General features: G+C 30.7%; 3 protein-coding genes across 3 annotated transcripts; 1 reads left to right on the forward strand and 2 right to left on the reverse strand.

Annotated features, from left to right (window-relative positions):
* Positions 1-562: 562 nt before the first annotated feature.
* LOC124538439 (HSPB1-associated protein 1) lies at positions 563-5,212 on the forward strand. Its single transcript, XM_047115507.1, has 6 exons — positions 563-1,302; positions 1,385-1,521; positions 1,645-1,769; positions 1,860-1,984; positions 2,125-2,235; positions 4,408-5,212. Exons 1-6 carry the CDS (start codon positions 979-981, stop codon positions 4,801-4,803), a joined length of 1,218 nt encoding a protein of 405 aa, XP_046971463.1. The 5' UTR covers positions 563-978; the 3' UTR covers positions 4,804-5,212.
* Positions 5,207-9,763, reverse strand: LOC124538440 (elongation of very long chain fatty acids protein-like). Its single transcript, XM_047115508.1, has 6 exons — positions 9,401-9,763; positions 8,943-9,133; positions 8,388-8,522; positions 7,276-7,381; positions 6,124-6,260; positions 5,207-5,549 (listed from the first exon to the last, which is right to left on the reverse strand). The coding sequence occupies exons 1-6, from the start codon at positions 9,459-9,461 to the stop codon at positions 5,373-5,375; spliced, it is 807 nt and encodes a 268-aa protein (XP_046971464.1). The 5' UTR covers positions 9,462-9,763; the 3' UTR covers positions 5,207-5,372.
* A 2,939-nt stretch (positions 9,764-12,702) lies between these two features.
* On the reverse strand, positions 12,703-20,479 carry LOC124538516 (aldo-keto reductase family 1 member A1-like). The gene is made up of 6 exons (XM_047115600.1): positions 20,231-20,479; positions 17,251-17,431; positions 16,637-16,824; positions 14,008-14,246; positions 13,492-13,642; positions 12,703-12,980 (listed from the first exon to the last, which is right to left on the reverse strand). The coding sequence occupies exons 1-6, from the start codon at positions 20,300-20,302 to the stop codon at positions 12,837-12,839; spliced, it is 975 nt and encodes a 324-aa protein (XP_046971556.1). The 5' UTR covers positions 20,303-20,479; the 3' UTR covers positions 12,703-12,836.
* Positions 20,480-22,004: the final 1,525 nt, after the last annotated feature.

Genomic DNA, 22,004 nt, shown 5'->3' on the forward strand with positions numbered 1-22,004 from the left:
TAGTTGGATACTTACGTCAATAATAATACTAAAAGCATTTATACAAAAGACATTATAGTGTCACACTCGAACCTAATTATATATTCCATCTATATTATATAAATATACTTATATTTTATTAATTTAATATATATACCTACTTATAGATTAAAACTAACAGTGTTCTGGTAAATGAAAATGAAATAAAAATTTAATCGATTTTTTTTATTACCTTGGCAGATGTAGGCATCTACACTGTCGTAGGGCGCGAATCACGCAAAATTTTAAATTATTAATTTATTAGTGACACAATGTTTAATCCGCGCACTCTGAGTCTATTTGTAGTGTTTTGTAATCCGAGTATTTAGGCAAATAATATTGTAAAACATACAATAAAAAGTAAATTGGAAATTGAAAAAACTTTAATAATTGTTTATATTTAATTGAATTGATGGAATATAAAATAAAACTGTTTTCTTGTTTTTTTATTTACTTTAATAGACATCTTTTCAAATAAATTTGCTGCATGCGTAATTTAGATTTTTTATTAAGTGTAATGTTGTCAACATTTGATAGACCGTATGACATGAGTATCAGCTGTCACAGATTGAAAGATAATACTATTGGCTATTGGGTATGAGAAAATAAATTCGTATTTTTCAAATAGTACTTTTATTATGTATGATTCAAAATATTTTATTACAAAATATTGACCATACGGAATCTTATAATGACTAAAAATTCTATGCACTTAATATAGTTCTTAAGTATTAATTCTATTACAAGTATTTTAAACGCAACAAACAACATTCTTAATATGTACATTATGTACCTACAGTTTGGATGAGCGAAACTAATGCAGTAAATATTTTATTGCATATGCGGTTTGGAATGTCGTACGGGATGCGACTCTTGTATCGTTGTAAGTGTTGATATAGGTTTATTTATTTTTATTGGATTTAAATTGTATAAAAATAGAAAAAAAAATTGAAAACAAATATGGTTTCGCTGGACGAAGATTTAATCCGTAATTTGACTGTAAAAAGTTGTACACCTATAGTATTTCGAAAATTCGTTAATGATTGGCCAATGTGTGGTTGGAGTCTAGAGAAATGGATATCAATATTCGGCAATAAGGAAATACCATTTCGTTGCTTGAGAAAGAATGTTGTCAGTGACGAACCTTGTTGGGAGAGATGCTGTAAGATAAGAAATATGACATTTAAGAATTTTGTTGAAAATTCTATGAACAGCGATGAGTGGATGTACTTTGACTACAAACACCTTCACCAGTGGTTTAGTGGAGAAAGTGAACTATGTAAGGTAAAATTAAAACAATTATCATTAACTGATAAGGAGTACAAGTAATTGTACAAGATAACAGTATTTTTTCATTTATATTTAGGAAATATCTTGGAAACAGTTTGGATACCCCGATAAAGGAGCTTCTGAGACAACCCTCTGGGTCGGGAGCAAGGGTGCTCACACTCCTGCTCACCAAGACACCTATGGCTATAACATTGTTGCACAAGTACATGGAAAGTATGTATTTTTATTAAAAACATAATTTTAATTTTGTGACTATACTAGTGCTATGTTGTTTATTGAGCCATACTCAATGAGCATTAAGGTATTGTAGGCATTCAGGTTCATTGCATGTTTCAGGAAGAGGTGGATTTTATTTCCTCCAGAAACTGGTGGTCTTAAACCCACAAGGGTACCATATGAAGAGTCTAGTGTTTACAGTGAATTAAATTTCTACTGTCCAAGTAATTTGGATGTTTTTAATGGTAATTTGCTAACTTTAATATAGTTTTTATTGTCATTATAAGTAAAATTGTATGACTATGTAGTTAAAAAACTCAATAATAATATTTCAGGCTTAACTGGGGCACGCATGGTTGAACTGTCAGCGGGGGATGCCCTGTTTGTGCCCAGGGGCTGGTGGCACTATGTGCAAAACATTGATCCTTTAAATATTACCTTCAATATTTGGTTGCCACATGTAAATATATTTTAAATTATTATAATACCATGTACCGATAAGAATCATATTTATTTTCTTGAAAATATTTGGATTACATTCAAATTAAATATATTATATAGAATGTAATTATCTTATTAGATTTCATTTATTATTTATAGGAAAAAGACAGCTCAACACATGTATCAGAAGCACTAATTAAAATATTTGTAGCTCAAATATGTAAGGATCTTCCTCAAGATACTGCCAAACTATTGGTCAATCCTAATGAGGTAAGCAACTTTTAATATATATTTTTAATTCATAGCTATATATCTAGCTGGAGTGACAAAACTTCAATAACAATAATAAACCTTAATAAATTACAATATTTTTGTAAACTTTTTCTGAAATTACTTTTCGATATATTATTATATGTGTTTAGCTTTAAAATATAATCTAATTTTTATTTTGTTTTGTTCAAATTTTACCCCTTCAAGATTTTTTTTTTTTCAACAAGATTGCAAGTAAAATTTAACAAAATTCAGATCCCAATTTAATACATTTGACACATTGGTTTTGTTTTCGTTAAAATTGTAATATATATATTTTTTAAATGTTATTGTCCCGTCAGGTTCATATTGAAACTTTTTACATTTCTTGGTGGTGATGGCATGGATACAGATTTCAGTATCGCTAATTTTACAGCTTATGTTAAAGGGTAAAATAGCCCTAGCCGGTCAATATATTGTATATATCGCATTTAAGCCATTAAACGGCGTCATTTGGTAAAGCAACTAGAAATTTTATTAAATCGCTAATTTAAACAATTCACTACGAAATACAGATACTGTCTGAAATTAATATTAGTTTTTTTTTTTTATGGTAAAGGTTGGCGAACGAGCGTATGGGCCACCTGATGGTAAGTGGTCACTATCACCCATAGACAAAGACGCTGTAAGAAATATTAACTATTCTTTAAATCGTCAATGTGCCACCAACCTTGGGAACTAAAATGTTATGTCCCTTGTGCCTGTAGTTACACTGGCTCACTCACCCTTCAAACCGTAACACAACAATACTGAGTACTGTTATTTGTCGGTAGAATAACTGATGAGTAGGTGGTACCTACCCAGACGGGCTTGCACAAAGCGCTACCACCAAGTTATAGTTAGTAAAATAAGATGAAAACATAAAGGTAAAAACACGGAAAAAACGTGTGTTTTATTTTAAATGTAATCTATGAACGTATGACCCTTTATATCGCATATCGCTTTAAAATTATTTATCTTTTGCTGATCATAACACATGTTTCAATGAAGTGTCTTGAACAATTTCCTCAATAAAACAGGACATGCAGTCTTGCACGTCGTAAAACTTGTCATGTCCTATTATTCATATTAATTATAAATTGAGTCATGGACGTGTTGAGTCAGGGCTACGCTAATAATACTTATACCGCTCTCATACCTGGGGATTATAATGATCTATTAACATTGCCAAAATTACCATCGAATTGGCAGACGCTACACAAATAACATTCGTTTTATTCGCTCATATTGTATATACATTTGTATTATGATTCGAAGATTACAATCGCTTTTAAATACTACGAAAGAAAATGCCGAGAGAAAGAGACTATTGAAATGGTATTATGTTTTGTATGCTGCATGATACATTTTGTTTAATATATTTCCCGGTGTAGTACTACGTGCAAGTCGTGTTGCTAACTAATATCGCGTAAGCTTCCTGTCAGCATTTATCTCTTAAAGGTTCATAGCAGGAGCTGTTATTTGAGCCTTGAACCTTACAACCAGGCACGTCTAAATCATGTCCTTTTATTGCTTACATTACAAATTTATTACTAAGTAAAGTAAAATAACATCCTGTACATTTCCCACTGCTGAGATAAGGCCTCCTCTTCCCTTAACGAGAGGGATTGAAGATATGATATGAATATTCGGTAGTGCTTGCCTGGGTTTGAACCCGCAATCATCGGTTAAGATGCACGCGTTCTAACCACTGTCATCTCAGCTATTGCTAAGATTCATTAGTGATTCATTAGTGGTCAGAACCTTAACATACGTGCTCTATTATTGTCATTAGCATTTTGAGGCCTTTTGCTACTGGCGCTTAGGGCTGCTGCTCATTTCACACTATCCCAAAGCTGCGCTGCATCTAATCATTAACTACTTGTAAATCTACCTACTTGGATAAATTCAGTACTTTGTGTTGTCATATTCGTGTAATAATAATAAGTGAAGCAAGTCAGTGATAGTGCAGGTATAATGGTCATAAAATATTATTATAGGTCCCAAAGTTGGCAGCGCGTTGACGGAATAGAGGTGACGACTTAACATCACGTGCTCATTTGGGATTTAATTTCAAAATAGATTTAATTAATTTCGATCTCTTATATTTATACTTAATTAATGGATCGTTTAATAATTATTTCTTTTTTTTAGGATGATATATCAGATACACCACTAGCAGTATTATTTTTGCAATTGGAGTCTGTCGTGAACACGTATCTGGATAAGAAGCGTAAAGCGCGTCGAGTGAAGCGACAGCGAACGCGAGACGACCCTCAAAGTTCCGACGTAGACGAAGCTGATCTCAAACTTTTATTAGAAAATCACACAAACAGCATTCAAATTGTTCCTACAATAACGAGCAGTGATATCATCGAGATAATAAAAGGCAATTTAAAAGAATACACAGCTGATGATAAAGCGCACGACGAGGATGAAGTAGAGGGCGCCACTAGTAGTCTCTGTTTAACGAAGGCTGTGATTGATGCGTTCAGTCAAAGCAACGTAATAGATCTCGTGAAGCAGAATCTCTTTGTTAAGTTAGGCTAGTGTTTTTGCGCAATATGTTTGTTCTATGTCATCCAAATGACGCATTGAACATTGATTAACTTATATTTCTAAGAATATATTTATGAGGTATAACCTTACTTGTATATTTATATAGATATTAAATTGGTTTTTATTTATGTTGTAATATTTCAAAATTTATATTTTTCTTGTCTTCGTATTTTATTTATAAGACTTTGTCGGTGATATAATATTGTGCCTTAAGAATTATATACCTAAGCTTAAATCTTCTATAGTGCTCTTTTATATAATGTTTTGCGTATATATTTACAATTTTTCATTTATGTTTAGAATTTCATCACTTAAAAGCGTCTGTCAGTCGGTACTTTATGAAAAAGATTTTTACTGAAAATGTCAGAGATAAATAAAGTAATAAAGCTTTCAACACTGCAATATTTTGTTTTTATTTAATTATTATTTTAACAATTAGATTTCTTATAAACATTTGCTGATTATAACTTAACACTAGAAATCAACAAACGTATTTAATCTAAATGAAATATATTTCAATTTATTACAAACTAGTTTTCAATATAAAGTAGGTTTATAGTTTATCCCTTTTTGGTAGACTTGTTTGATTTGATATATGATCTGTAGTAGAAATCGCTGAACAAAATCACCATAAATAGGTTTTGCGGAATGAGGATGTATGCCGGTTGACGTGGCAAATCACAGTCTGTGGCAAACACAACCGCGACGAAGTGCAAAAGTATGAGAGTGAACTGCAACTGAAAATATTAAATATTTCGATTAAATTTGTGTTTAAACACGCAATACGTCATTATATGTTTATTTTAAGCATAAATTAATTTTCGAAACTCCTTTCTGTTTTTATGTACGTAACATTTTTTTAAAATATTTTTCAATGTATTTATGGCGGCATGTGTGCGTTTTCGATTTTATCTTTGTCAAGATATTTGCCGTATTTGCTAATATTACAAACGGTCATTCATATCATGTGTATGTCTTCATTGTTATTTTTTCTTCATTTGACACGAACATTAATGAATGTATATATTCTCCGGTTCAAGCAATTCATAGTTTTTAATTTTACGTTAAACTTAAAAGAAGTTCCGCCATTACAATCATATTAAAAAGGCTTGAGTTTTTTTTTTTATTTAATAGACACAGGCATCTTTTTATAAAATTGCACAATTAGGCTCTATGCTGAATAAAACTCTCTTATGTGTGAGTGTTTGAAAAATAGTTAATTAAGACATAATAATACATTTCTTGTTAAATATGAGCCAATAAAATATAATTATAAAACTTTGTGAGAGTCTGAATCGGAAGTTGACTTACAATTTGAACTTGCGTCACATGCTTCTTCCACCACAAAGACTTCTTATAGGACTCGTCCCATGTCGTCAGTAAATAGTAGCTGTACATAATTATGTGTACAAATGAATTTAGCGGTACCAGAAATGTGTAGTGGCCACCTGCGAATAATAATTACCAATAACATTATAAATTATAATATAGAATACATCATTTCATACTATTATTTTTTTTCTGTATGATGTATGAATGAATGTAATAAAATAAATGTAATGAAAAAGTAATTCTAAGAAAAAAGAATAAGACAATTTTTTGCGGTCATTAAAGTAAAGAAACAACATGTAAATATTCTACTGGTACGTTAAGGTCTCTTTTCACTTTGAGAAGAAGTATATCACGACGCTGTGCTGTTTTACAATGCGATTTGCTTACACAGGATTTAATTGAAATTAGACACTACATTTTGTCTGGTTTTCCTTCACCATCGAGTAAAACTAAACATTATCCTTTAAGACCATCTAGGCTCGATTGCGGAAATATATGGGACACATCCGAAATAAAAGTTACGTTCGTTAGGTCTTTTCAATGATGATTTAAGTCCTCGCCGCTATAATATTGCATAGGCTAAGATATTGCTATTCTCATATTATGTGATCGAGAATTAAAGGAAAAAATTAGAGTCGTAGTGGTGGAACCGTGATTAGATATACTTACCTACTTGTATTTAATTTACCTATAACTATTTAATATGTTATACCTACTTGCAAATATAAAATAAAAAAATGTAAATTTAATTTTAAATTAACTTAATTTTGTAGTGTTAATGAGATTAATTAATTACGGTTCTTCGCTTCCTTACATAATTTCAATTAATATATGGCATTTGACTCATAAATATTTTATAATGAAAGAACTGATACTAAATTGCTAGAATTTTCATCGTTCATGTTAAATTTAGCAAGCACAGAATAAAAATAAAAATTAATGAGTAGTATCGTCTATGTCTAAATCTTATTGTTTTTCATAAGTAAGTTAATGCAATTGCTACGTACAAACGAAATATTAACCGTATTCAGTTTTCTCAGAATTAATCATTCAAGTAACTCATTATTACACGCCAATAAACTAATAACATACCATTATGCATGCGCATAAACAAACAGTAGTAACACAAACCTGGTACCCATTTCACCATTCCCCACGCTACAGCTACCATTCCGAAGTGATGGTACACGTGCAAAAATGACACCTGGTTTTGTTTTTTCCTCAGGACGAAGAAAACCTTAAACAATATATTATAACGTTCATAGGTAGTTCGTATTTTACTAATTATTTCATTAAATTAACCCATAAACACAATTTCTATTCTTATTTCAACATATATCTGAAGTTTTGTTTTTAAAAGCGATATCGTTTTCCCATGTAAACATAGTTTAGATTTGATACTTTTTTATTTTTATTATAATTAAATATTGCGTACATTATAAGCATGTAAATATCTATATTTTTGACTTAAAATAATCGTCTTATTTTTTAAATTAAACTAAACTGAATTAATGAAAAAGAAAATCGTAGAATTATAAATTAAGTTGTACTGAATATAATGAGACCAAAACTGTCTTTTCGTAAATGTTTAAAGTGGTGAAAACGTTACTGTCCGGATCAATATTTCAAAAAGCAAGTGTAGGTATGCATCCAACACTTGAAACTCAACGCTTGCAATAGTATGCTACGGTTTTGTTCAAGCGATATTAAACGAATAGTTTTTTTTAAAATACCTAGCAGCGCCATAGTCGCACTTTACAAATGTCTTAAAATTTATGTATAATCTTTCCAATGGGAAATCCCATTGCGTTTTTTATTTTATATATAAGGTATCGTTGTGAAATGTGAGATGTCTTAAATAGTCGTTTATTCAAATACATTATAACAGGGGCTTAATTGTTTATATTATCTGGCCTGCAAAATCTACCATGTATATTTTGAGTAAAATTTAAACTGCATTTAGTCCTTAATGAAATTTCGTGGTAAAAATGGCATAAGTTTATCATTATTAATAAAATAAAAAACGGAATAAGGCATAATTCACATATAAAACCAACTTTATATATCTAATATTGGGCCTTTTAGTAACGGGTCACAGAATCTATAATTATACGTAGGTACATAACCATCAATTTCGGCTGCGAACTATCAGTTTTTAAATCAGCCTATTGGACGGCAGTCCATAGCATACATTATTATGATTTTATTTAACTTGACAGTCTTACAACGAAAGCATAACTTACCGTATCGAAAAGATCCACCAGTTTGATAACAAAGTAGGCGTAGCAGACTTTCCACGCGTATTCAACAACTAGCGGACTGTCATCCACTCGTTCGCATATTAATTTATATTCATTAAGCCATCCCAACTTTAGACTCTGGAAAATTAGGAATAAAAAAAAAATCGTAATATTGAGACTAATTAACTGCGGCACATATTGTTTGGGATTACCGCTTTATTTCTAATTTTTTATTTAGTTTGGGCTTTATTTTGGAAACATTTTTCTTCTTCTCATTGAAAGTTCATTTAATTCAATTCAAAGTCATAAATAGAATGAACAGATTCGTTTTTATTTAGATACAGGTAGAACCGACAACCGTTGGGGGAAACGTGTTTTAGAGTGGAGACCGCGTTTCGCAAACGTAGTGTAGGACGTTCTCAGGCACGGTGGAGTGACGATATACGTAAGGTGGCAGGCAGGAGCTGGATGCGAGTAGCCGGAGAAAGACCACAGTGGCGTGCACTGGGAGAGGCCTATAAAAACGGGCTGATGATGATGGTGATGATGAAAGCTCACCTGGTAGACGACGTACACACAGCAGTATACTTGAACGGCATTGTAGAATGCTATTAGCTTCCGAAGATCATAGGCGGGTCTTTTCTCCATGAACTGAGGGAGCCACTTTAGTATCGTCAATAAGTAAATACCAAGTAGTAATAGACCGGGAAATGGAGAGCTTATTAAAGGCCAATCTTTAGTTCTTGGATCTGAAAATTTGATGAATCCTTTAATTTTTTTTTACCATAACACTATGTATATTTATTAACATGAAACGGAACGAGCTTTTTATAATTTACAAACAACTTATAAGATCCTCTAAATATCTATTTTGGTTTTTACTTCATTTTGTTTTTTTTTTAAATTACAAAGATAGTTAAATGATCATTAAGGTTAATTCCTCTACCCTAATTTAAATTAAATGTTATACAATGGCAGTAAGCACTTTGGTTCACTTGTTCGTATACACAACATACCAGCAATTTCATCGTTTAGATAAAAATAAAGTTTCACTGATTGCCTCATTATGAGCGCCATTTTTCAAGAAATTAAAAAAAACAGGATTATATAAAGTGATAGATTACAAATTATTAAGTAATAAATACTGTGTGCGTCACACGATGTTTAAATTTTAGAAAAAAAAACGCCTACGGCGTTTTCTGAGAGGACTTTATTTCGCGTGCGACGCAACTACAAACCCGAACGATACTGAATAAAACCTCAGCATGTAACGAAACCCTAAAAATATGCGTTTAATATACTTAATTTAAAATTAACATAAAAGTAATAGATTGCAATTTTTCAATGATAGGCTAAGAATGTGTTAATAAAATTATTTGTTACTTGAAAGTCAACGATTGTGTACAGGAAAAGATGAAAAAACATAATTTTTGCTTACATCTGTACGAGCTGTTTTCTCGTCTGAAAAGTGAGTATGAACGTCATATCTAAAAGGATAAGAATTTAATACATTATTTATTTTTACTATAAATTGAACATGGTATTCTTTTCAAGCAGATTTTATTATAATTGTAAGAAAAAAAATACAACCAAAAACGCTCTGACCTACTGAGTTTTATAAATAAAAAAAACAAAAATATAAAAGTTACCACCTTTTCGCTTTTTAATTGACAATGATATAACCTCTGACAGTCAATTCTGATCCTCCATGCACTCTATAACCATTTTTAAGGAATTGACTGGACTGTCTGTAAATATAAATATACGAAAATGGAATTTTCGTGTCTGTATGTCTCTACTTAATAACGTCGTAAGATTTGAAGGGATAAAAAAATGCGTTACAGTAATGGAAAAAAAACATGCACGATAAGTGGAAAGAGCATGTAGAGAGAAAGATATTTAAACACTAGCTGTGCCCGAGACCTTGTTCGCGTTAGAATATAAAAAAAAATTGTAGCTTAAGTTACTTCTAATTATATCACTTATGTGCTAGTGAAAGTCCCGTTAAAATTGGTCCAGCCGTTTCAGAGATTAGCCGGAACAAACAGACAGACAGACAAAAATTGTAAAAAATGTTATTTTGGTATATGTACCGTGTATACATATGCATTGAGTAAAAAAGTGCTATTTGAATATTACAAACAGACTCTCCAATTTTATTATATGTATAGATAACGGGGATTCATTCCGTTACATATTGATTGTAGAACCCGTAAACTAAAACCAAATAATATTATCAGTTACTAGTTGCTATAGAAGTCGTTGTCGTTCAAAGCGTTAAAGACATTAAATCACGCAGACTCCTAGGACTGACCAACATATATTTGTGGCTGATGCCACATAAGATGATAAGTGATATAGGATGGTAATATCAACCAACATTCGCTCTGCTCTGCCAAGAAAAACTGTCTTCCAGTTTCGTCTGTTAATCGATGTATACGTGAGCTTAGCGTAGTGGTACATAGCATTACAACATACACATACAGTATAGCAAATATACTCTTAAACTTCATATATATTATTATAGATGCTACCCATGTATCTTCACTATCTGATATTTAATTGAACGCTAATAAATAACAGATACAATTCGTTAAACTAACTGTAATTTAGCTGTTATTTAAAAAAATATAAATATTTGTAAATATTTCAATGTATTGCAATCATTGATCCATAATTAATATGCGAACGGTAATGTTAAAAGGTCGACTTTATTGAATTGTAAATTATTGTAGTTTTCCCGTGTCATTGTTTTCATTAAATCGGAATTTAAAACAAAAAAATGCAATGCAAAACCGAACTAATAAAAGAAGGAAAAGACTTTCTACCAAATATATATATAACATCATTAATATCAATTAACCAAATAGAGGGTAACAACAACAGCCTGTAAATTTCCAACTGATGGGCTAAGGCCTCCTCCTCTTTCGAGGAGAAGGTTTGGAACATATTCCTCCACGCTGTTCCAATGCGGGTTGGTGGAATACACATGTGGCAGAGATGAATTATAAATACAAATTAAGCACATGAAATTAAGTGGTGCTTGCCTGGGTATGAACCCGCAACCATCGGTTAAGATGCACGTGTCTAATCACTGGGCCATCTCGGCTCATCATAAGAGCAATATTGATTAAATAAACAGTTTTGATCGTCCATGCGTGTATTGTTGGTTTATATAAAAGTCGTGATCGTGATTAAAATTTTAATGTGAATAATTGTGTTCACTATATAAAGTGAGTACAGAAACTTTTGTGTGTTGTGTACAAAAAAATATCGTACTTTCTTAGAGTTGCATTTTTCAATCATCAATTTGAATACAATATAATGTTATACTAGTTGTCGCTTGCGACTTCTCTCATTATAGGCGCTAGTGGTCAGATTTTACATAACATAAAAAACATTATATGTCTTCTTTACAGTTTAGACTTGCTTCAAATTGCAAATACGAGTACCATCCAATTCGATTCTGTAGTTACTGAATGAGCCACGGTCAGATATACTGAGTTACTTTCGCATTTAAAATAATAGTATTTAATAGATATTCAAATTCAACCTTTCAATTAGTAATCAGGAACTGACATAGGTCAGAAAAATATTACAGATAATACGTACTATTAAAAAAAATCATTAGGTAACATTTATAGTACGTCATTTAAACTTTTATCTCGTGGTTAAGGAAATATTGGAAAAATAGATAACACAATGGTATCATAGTTATTAATGGATGATACAATAATAATTAGTAAAATTTAAATATTTGCTACTTCATAAAAAATATTTTATGTAGGACAATCTTTATCGGCTGCGCGCTCATGTTGCAACTTTTGGGCAGAGACTTATTTTCGATTTTGAATTAAAATTATAAATGATGGAGATAATTGAGCAAGATTGGAAATTCAATCCTTTTCAAGGAACTTTCTTCGTAATTTCTTACTTATTCTTAAATTCTTCTGAATCTCTAACGAAAAATTTTATATTATTTTTTTGAATAAGGAAATATAGAACTAAATATTCCAACTTTTTGAAATACAAAAACTATCGGTACATTTCGTAGTCGGAGTAACTTGTGAAACATTTTATTTTTTTACAAATAAAAACAGTTTTTAATTTATAAACAGAATAATAACATTTTGTTATTGTATTCTTGTTTAATTTGTTATTGTTGTTTATGTAAGTGAAGCCATTCTACACGTTAGGACCGATAATGATAAAAAAGGTGTGTATTTATGTGGGTTATGGGTGCTTTATACAGGTGGCTATGTGCTCGGGAAGTTAATAAAAACCTAGTCTCACTTGGATCATATAAATACTAAAAACATGCGTGCTAAAAGTCGTGTTTAATTGAAAAGAAATAAATATAATAACATACATGAATTTTAATAATATTCACTTTGTTTGAAATAAAATAATATTTCGAAATAAATTTTATTAATATAATTGATAATTTCATAATTATTTTTTGAATGGGAATTCCGGGTGTTTTTCTACCCCAATGAAAAACGCAAAGTCACATATACGGCCCTCTTCACCGCGGTCTAGAGCATGGAGCTCGTCCATTTCTTTTTCGCTTAATTCAAAATCCCAAACGGAAATATTCTGAAAAATAAATAAATAAATTGTAGCAATCATAATTGAATTAATATTTGCAAAAATAGCAAAATTTTATCCAAGGTAAGTGTAGCTTTGCAGCTTTAGTAAGTATGTATGTTAGTATTACTGCCACTTTTCATTTTTAACCTTAGATACAAGACGTACATAACAATAGTTTATAGCTATTTCCTTATTGTAACAAAAATTTGAAAGTGAAAACATTTTTCGTATATTTTATTTCATGAACATTTCAAACAAAGATCCTTATTTATACAGCCAGACAGTTAGACTTAGGGTTCATTTACGGAATAAAAACATCTTCATTTTATTTTGATATCGATACAGAAAATAAAATATACTCTAATTTGTTATAGCAGGTTATGTTATTTTGGAAGAATACGCTATCAGATGAATATATTTTATTTTGTTATATTTACTTAATAGGTACCATTCGTACTTTTGACAAACACAGATTAAAAAAATAAGCGTTGTCGTTGCTACTTTACTTTAAACGTACCTGTTTAATTCTAACTGGATCCGTACTCTTTGGAATTGTAGCGACTCCATGTTGCAATAAGAATCGAAGGAGGACTTGTGCGGCTGTACGTGAATGTGACTGTGCTATTTTCTTAACTTCTGGTAATTCAAATAGGCTTGGGTAGCTACGCCTAAAAGAGATAAATAGATTTAGTGAAACCATATCTTAGTGTCATTATTTATGACGACCTCTGTGGTCGAGTAGTAAGTACACCGGTTTTCACTGGTACGGTGCTCAGAGGTCCCGGATTCGATTCCCGGCCGAGTCGATGTAGAAAAAGTTAATTAGTTTTCTATGTTGTCTTGGGTCTGGGTGTTTGTCGTACCGTCGTTACTTCTGATTATCCTTAACACAAGTGCTTAAGTGACTTACATTGAGATTAGACTAATGTATGTGATGCTGTCGAATATTTACATAAAAAAATATATACTTATTTATTTAAGTATTTAGTGTCATGGTAAATTATATTTTAGTGATATTAAATATATTACTTACCCAGTTTTTTCGGCTAAAGCATCTGCTAAAGCCTTAGACCCTAATGGTGAATAAGCGACCACAGGTATACCGAGTTGGTTGGCAGTGGCGATCAGTTGTTTCTGTTGGCATAACACGTGAACTTCTACTTGTAGACACGCTGGTTTTTCTATTGCACAGAGTCGTTTAATTTGCTCCTCATTCACATTCGATACGCCGACGTGACGAACACGACCTGATTCTTTAAGCTTGAGGATGGCCTGAAAATATACATAGAATACATTATGGATAAAAATTAACTTATCTTTATTCAAAGTTAAATACTATTGATAAACCAACTATTTACAAAAAAATTAAATGTTTATTAAATTTAAAAGTAGACAAATATTTACTTGGTGGTAGGTCTTTATGCAAACCCGTCTGGGTAGGTACCACCCACTCATCAGTTATTCTACCGCCAAATAACAGTACTTACTATTGTTATGTTCCGGTTTGAAGGGTAAGTGAGCCAGTGTAACTACAGTCACAAGGGACATAACATCTTAGTTCCCAAGGTTGGTGGCACATTGACGATGTAAGAAATAGTTAATCTTTCTTACAACGTCATTGTCTATGGGTGATAGTGGCCACATACCATCAGGTGGCTTATATGCTCGTCCATAAAAAAAAAAAAATTACAATGGGAAATATTTTTTCACATGTATTAAGTTTCGTGATGTCCAATTTATTATTGCTTCATGAATTCAGCCAAATTACATTAACATTCAGAATTACGATAGTTACAAAACATTATCGATTTTTTTAAATTTGGTGTCGTTTCTAAAAGAGGATTTGCAAGGCTTTAAAATTTGTTGTATTTCAGGAGCTTGCATGAAAAAGTTTATCGATGAGATTAGATACATTCAACCTAACAGCTAACTGTCTATATACCTAAATATCAAATAGTGTTCGGGCCTTTTCATTTTGCTGATGATCACTTATAGACATATTTGATAAATCTAAAGACTTTATAGACGCTCTTTTTTCAGTTTTTCAGTTCTTTTCAGTTTCAGAACAATGTCTAACATTGTTATCGGCCATACATTTGATTTTTTAATTTATTAAATTGCTCAAATATTCAAATCACATACTCATAATTTTTATTTACATCATTAGTGATTAGTTAATCAAATTTGGTATGTGGTTATTATTATTGGTAACGTTTTAATTCTCTAGTTGAGAAGGAGATTCTTCTGATCTAATCGTCTATAAAAAGGCAAAAGTGAAACTCTTTGTATCGCAGTCGCATGATAGCCGCTCTATTTTTTTTTTAATAAATTGTACTAATCATTATTAGATATCATTGTTAATATACTTTTTATGAAATTGCCTTTAAAGAACGGTCTCAGAGTAATTTGTATGTAAATATAATAGTCTAAGTCATAAAAATTAAATAGACCAGATTTTTCCTTTAAGTAATATGAGTTTAATTAATGGCAATAGAATTTTAATTTTCAAATTCTGTACTGTAATGTCTTATCATGATTAAAATTACTTGTTTAAAAAGTTCAAGATATATGTTTTATAGAAAAACATTTCTTAATATTAAAAATTGAAATCAAATTTTTATAAGTATTGCGAATGATCGTTGTTAATATTTTGGAGCACATATCTGCAGTTTTTTGCCGTAACAATTGTCTTTGCAAAGACAAAATGCTGGTTCGAGAAGCTGACATTTGTGTAAATGTCCTCAGTTTAATGTTTTCAAAGGAATCAGTAGCCTGCTGGAACTTATAAGACCGTTCATATGTTTCTACTTGATCATCACCCCCACAGCAACAGGGACAAAGAAGGTTTGGTATTATTCTAGAACATTTGCTTGTCTTTGTATTTGGTGATACTATCAACGTCGTTTGTGTTATGGCCTCAGCTACGTTAATACTGTTTTCATCCATTTTCTTTCCTGAATCGTATGGCATAATTACACTAGACGTTTTACTTAGTTCTTCCATATTTTGCCGAGATCTTGTCGGTATCGGCGATCTATAGATCTTTGTCCAAGAGAATTTGTCATGTGATTTTGTTGCCACATTAATATTTATAAGATTAAACATTCTTTGTTCTTCATTTATGTGTGATTTTTTATATGTTACGGGATAGCTGCATTGTTTGTAGACAATATCATTAAGATCACTCGTTACGATATTTGGAAAATTTTCAGTATGATTTTCTTTACGTATTGACGAATCTGTGCTATAAATAAATGATACGCCCATATTTTTTTATTTTCGTTCGTTGAATAAAAAATTATGAAGTGCAGCTGTATTTTTATTAGAGATGTGTTAAGACTGTAATTTTGTATAATTTATTTACTTTAACAATGACATAAGTCTGTTGACATTGATTATTTATTTCATATTGATTATTATCGTTTTTTTTAAAGTACCAATTCTAAGATATTTGGACCTTAAAAGTACATTGTTTTGTAAAATGATCTTTTAAAAATACATCTCTTAATAAGATAATCTAGAAATTTGTCAAATATTTTTTTGTGTTTGTATAAAGAGGATGGACTAATTGTTCATCATTTAAAAGTCATTCGACATAAAACAGGTTATTTTGTAATACAATTGATACTTCTATATAATAATTATTTCATTACAGCACTTACTTTCCAAACGGCAACGAGATCGTTTTCGTAATTAAATTTCATGCTGCCATCTGGGTTCTTCGGATGTAGATCTCCTGGTACATGTTCAAAGGCGAATGGGGTATGAAGCAGGTAGAGGTCAATGTATTCTAAGCCCAAGTCGCGATATGAGGCATCAAAATATTCCTCTACCAAATCGGGTCGATTACCTGAATACAAAACGATCAGTAAATGTAAAAGAAAAAATTAAAACTTTTTGATATAAGGTTATTACAGGTTATTGATATAATATTAGCATTTAGTTATAAACTTGTTGGTAATCATTAATACAGAGTTATTCAGTAGAGTCTTAAATAGCCTTTTGACTTTCTGAACTAATCAAAGACAAAGAGGTTACTACATAAACAATTTTACTACGCTTTAACGATTTAATTTCTAATAAAAGGGCAATTAAATGCAATACATTAAATGTAATCCCAACATCAAAATAAATGTGTGAATATTATTTAAATAATTTTATTACTTATTTAACAAAAACCTTCACAGGTTGTAACATGGTATTAAAGGTATATAATAAAGTGTATCTGTAAATAGCGCGTTCGATCAATATATTAGTACAGAAGAAAAGTAGCTACCTCCAGGTGGAAGTTTCGTGACTACAAATAGTTCCTTTCTTTTAGCAGGATCGCCACCGATCCAACGGTTGAGAGCTCGACCTAGTGCTGCCTCGTTTTCGTACACTCGAGCCGAGTCGAAGTGTCGATAACCAGCGGCTAGAGCCGCATCTACTGATTTTTCTAATATGTCTGGTGGAGCCTGTAAAACATAACAAAGACCTGAATCAAAAATGTCCTTAATTAAAACTTTTTGTTCTTAAATGTTTTACATCTATGACGCACTTTTGACGTTTAACGTCTAGAACAACTGCGACGAAATTATGTAGAAAAAGTAAATAAAGGCTTTAGTTTTTAAAATGGGGAATTTATATTGGTATCGGAATCAGTTACAGGGACAGCATGTCAACTACGAATTTATGCCAAGAAAACATTCAGGGTAAAAATAGTAAATGGTCGGAGGGAAGCTCTTGTCTTGCGACAACATCCAGAGGTCTGTCACCGTCGAGCGGGGATCACGACAACAGCGAGACCTATTCATTTTGTAGCGGGAAATGTTCTTGCTGTTCTGACTACCGTTACGTGTCAGAATGTTGTGAGAAGCCCATTGTAATCGTCGACTCTACCACGAAATTACAGAAATCTAAATGGATCTCTATAAAGAACTATTTCAAGCGTCACATGAAATCAAAAGGGAAAAAATCTAAATTCAATTCAAATAAGTGAGTGAACAATGTCAAGTTATACTTGATAAAGTGTTGTTCGAAATTCACAAAACATTTCCGTGTTTGTTTTTCCAATTAAATCTTAAGGTCTTGCTGCTTTTCTTATTTTTGCCCTCACTTTAAAGAGTGGAAGTCGAGAACAATACAATAGTAGCCAGTAGCTGTGCATGACATAGTAATTATTTCAATTTACTTTATTATGCATTGCCATACCTAACTATGTAGTTTCACATTATTCTGTTGGTCTGCAATTTTCTCACGCGTTCGTTCACGGTAGATGCCCTCAGTTATTTGGTAGGTACTATAAACTTTTTAAAATTTTAAACAATATAAAGTTTATTGTCTAATCGTTACCCACGACCTTTTACATTTACTTAAACTAGAAACGGGTATCAGCTATTACAATTTCCAACTATAGTATTATCTATATTTATGCAAAAATGAAATGGTTTGTACCGTAAGTTGTTGCCTTAAATAAATTAAGAAACAAAATTTATAATGATTGTATTTCAATGATATTAAAAGGTCTTTTTGATTTGTATGAAATATGCATATGCAAGTATTATATTCGTACAGTAATCAGATATGATTACAATATTTAGTTAAGTACTGGCTGGAGGTCAAAGCAAAAACATTGTGTTGATAAGGGAGTATAACTATAAAGATCGAAAAGTATGGGACTTAAAAGTACCGACGAGTTGAAGTTAGAAAGAGATACGACTGTAATAGTATTAGGTAAATAAGGTTAAAGGTAATAGGTATAATATATAATAAAGGTTAAATAAGGTAAACAGTCTTATCTGATCATTCTCTCCATAAACAGAGATCTAAATTTGTGAAAAAATATAAACAAACATGTTGTAATCCGTCTACACTATCACTTCAGATTATGATGTACAAGGAATTAAATATGGAATTATTTCAAAAATATTTTTTTACCGGTACGTTACTGAATATTTATTTGAAATTATTATGCCCGGTAGGTATATTGTAGGTACATAGCGTGTTTGCAAACAATTTGAATATAAATGTGGCGATTCTCAACATAATCAAATTAAGTAAGTATTTGTAAATCATTTAAACGACATGGAACAATGATATTCTAATAAACAGATATGTTATATCCATACTAAACAACAGAAAAAAGTGTGCCGCGCCGGTGACCGTTTATTTTAGTTTATTTTTACATTTCGTTAAAAGTAAAAAGGATATGTTGATAAAAACAATAAGTAAAAGGGATAACTAGATGTTTTAATTACGTAAAACGTATTACTACGTAAAACAACTAAAGGCAAACGTCCCAATTAGGACGTTTTCTAGTCTTCACTTTTTGCGCGTTAATAACATATCTTTTTACTACAACATCATTGACATGGAAAGAATAAAAATAAGGTAATAATTGCTATAAATAATATTAAATAAACAGTTATAATACAGAAAGTAGTATGTTGCGAATAAAATCAGATCGATAAGGACTGCTTTTTAAAATTACTTTCATACATGATAATATTTAAGGTCATTGGCCTCTTGTTTGCAGTGCACCATAATGTCGTGATTCAGTGTCAAATATTCTAGAAAGTATCGGGAAAAGCGCATTATCTGTGGTTTTCTTGATCTAGAACGAGTCTAATTGTATTTATTTCTGTTAATTATCCACTAATATTACTTATTTATTATATACAGCTTAGCTTGTAATACACAAACAATTGAGATTAACATAAGTCTCGCCTAGCCACAAAGTTTTCACTGTTGCATTAAAACATGGAGTGGATCTAATAAGAAAAAGTAATTAACAGATAAATGAAGTGTTTATATAAAAGCAATTTCAAAATTTTTCAAAAAGGTAATCTAAAGTGTAACAAAAACAAAAAAAAAAACAATAAGAATATTAATAACAAGTAGAAGATAGTAGCTTTTTCTGCTAAGAATTTAAACAGATTAATTATTTTAGATTTAAAGATATATGTACATTGTTATAGCATTTATTATGTTATAATTTAATGTATAAATTATATATTGTCTCCGATAGAGGTTTACGTGAGGTTAGTATTGTTCAAACACACAGAATTATATGAATAAGAAGCATCGATATTACCGCTAGAATTCCATCGTTTAAATATAGGTGTTGCTTTTTTTATTGTAGATTTTTTTTAATCATGAATTATATGTAACACTTAATTTTTAGTAATTAACACACTGTTGTGATTTTAATTATAGATATATAAGACGATACTTTTTGGTTAGTTTTTTAACGAGTGCCATAATATTATTTTTACCTGCCAGGTACCAAAGCCAATTCGCGGCATGCGGGTGCCACCTTCTAACTCGAAATATTGAGGAATAGACATTTTAATTATGACACTTGAATTAAAATAAATATTTATCGTATGTAAATACTATATAGTAACCGTAGTAGAAAACGTGATCGTTATTTTATTAAAATGAACGGTTTGGTAACGAGAGAGATCGCGTAACTGTTGTGCACCAAGGTTACAGCTTGACTGCACACTGAGGTACCGATTGAAAATAACAGGTTTATGTACTTCGTAACATTTAGATAATTCTTTGAGCTAGACTGGTTTATTAACTATTTTTAAAGTTATATGTATCAATAAAGTTACGCATAATAAAAAAAAATATGTAAACAGTTTTTATAAACAGCTCACTGATCAAAAATATTTATATTGGTTGTTGTATATTTTCTAAGGTACCAAAACAGAAAAAAAATTGTCTCAAAAACATTTCATTTAATATAAAAAAATACTGATTTTTCCCCTTTTACTTTGGGTAGAGCTTTGTGCAAGCAATTTGAGCCTACTTTACTAATAATCATTTTGATTTGAGTTTGAAATACAATTCTCTTAAAAATAAAGCCGCCTTACACTTACTATATAATATCTTGTTTAGGACACAGAAGCATATTTGTAATAGTTCCGTAGCGTTAATAAAATAGGTACAATCTGTATATGTTACCTGATTACATTAATAAAATAACGTTATTGACATTTAATTTTTTTTAACTTTATTTAATAATGTAAATTTCACCATTTCTGTTTATTATCATTTTACATAAGTCCATTTACAATTGTAACTTCGTAATTGGGTCTCTGTTAGGTCATTGAATAAATGAATTATTCTTATTAGTAAGCAACATGCTCTATGATAATATATTGATTCGTGTAAATAATTTATTTATGAAATAAAAGTAAGCGTAACAATTATTCAATTCGTCCGTAGTTTATGCGGTAATTGAAAATAAAAAAATGTCCCCGTAATCGTTGCGGATCTAAGTTGTACAAGCGTCCTTAGACAGGGAACGGCATTGAACGGTTGTTACATAGTTTTTGTGCGCTTACAATTACTATTATACTATTGAAAGCTAGACACCATAGCGGAAGTAATCGATATACCTTACAAATAATAAGTACCTATATAATTTAAAATTAATATGTATATTAAATTATCTATCTATCTAACCTCTTTGGTGGGTTCAAGGAATGCTATGTATTTTTAAAAGATCGGTAAACAAAAAATCATCAGTTATATTTAATTTTGATTATTTTATTAAAATCAATTAATATTATGCATGCATTGTTGTCGTTTTTGAACATAAATTAGTCATTGTAGCGGAGACATAATTAAAATAATTACATTAACTATGACACTGATTCAAAGATTTTATTCATGGCTGTTTAAAAAGTTTACAATACAAAGCGAAGTACGGAATCGTAATTTAAACATAAGTATTATTGCAATTTGCAGCCATCCGAAGGTGAAGAGCCGATTATATATCAAGTTGTAACAATTGCTAAGATAACATCTATCTAATGTTGGGTTTTGTCAAGTAGCGGTTTAAAAATTAAATAATGTGGCTCTCGAAAATGCGGCTTTATGCTATTTAGATGGTTACGACGATTACGCAATCACATCAAGATTATGGATGTTTTTCCCCTTACGATTTAAAATGATCTCATTATTTGTAATATTTTTTAATGTAATAAGTCTAGACTACCTAAACATTAATTAATATTATCTTCTATTTTTTTTCTT

Source organism: Vanessa cardui, chromosome 20 (assembly GCF_905220365.1).
Source record: "Vanessa cardui chromosome 20, ilVanCard2.1, whole genome shotgun sequence".
NCBI classification, from domain to species: Eukaryota; Metazoa; Arthropoda; class Insecta; order Lepidoptera; family Nymphalidae; genus Vanessa; species Vanessa cardui.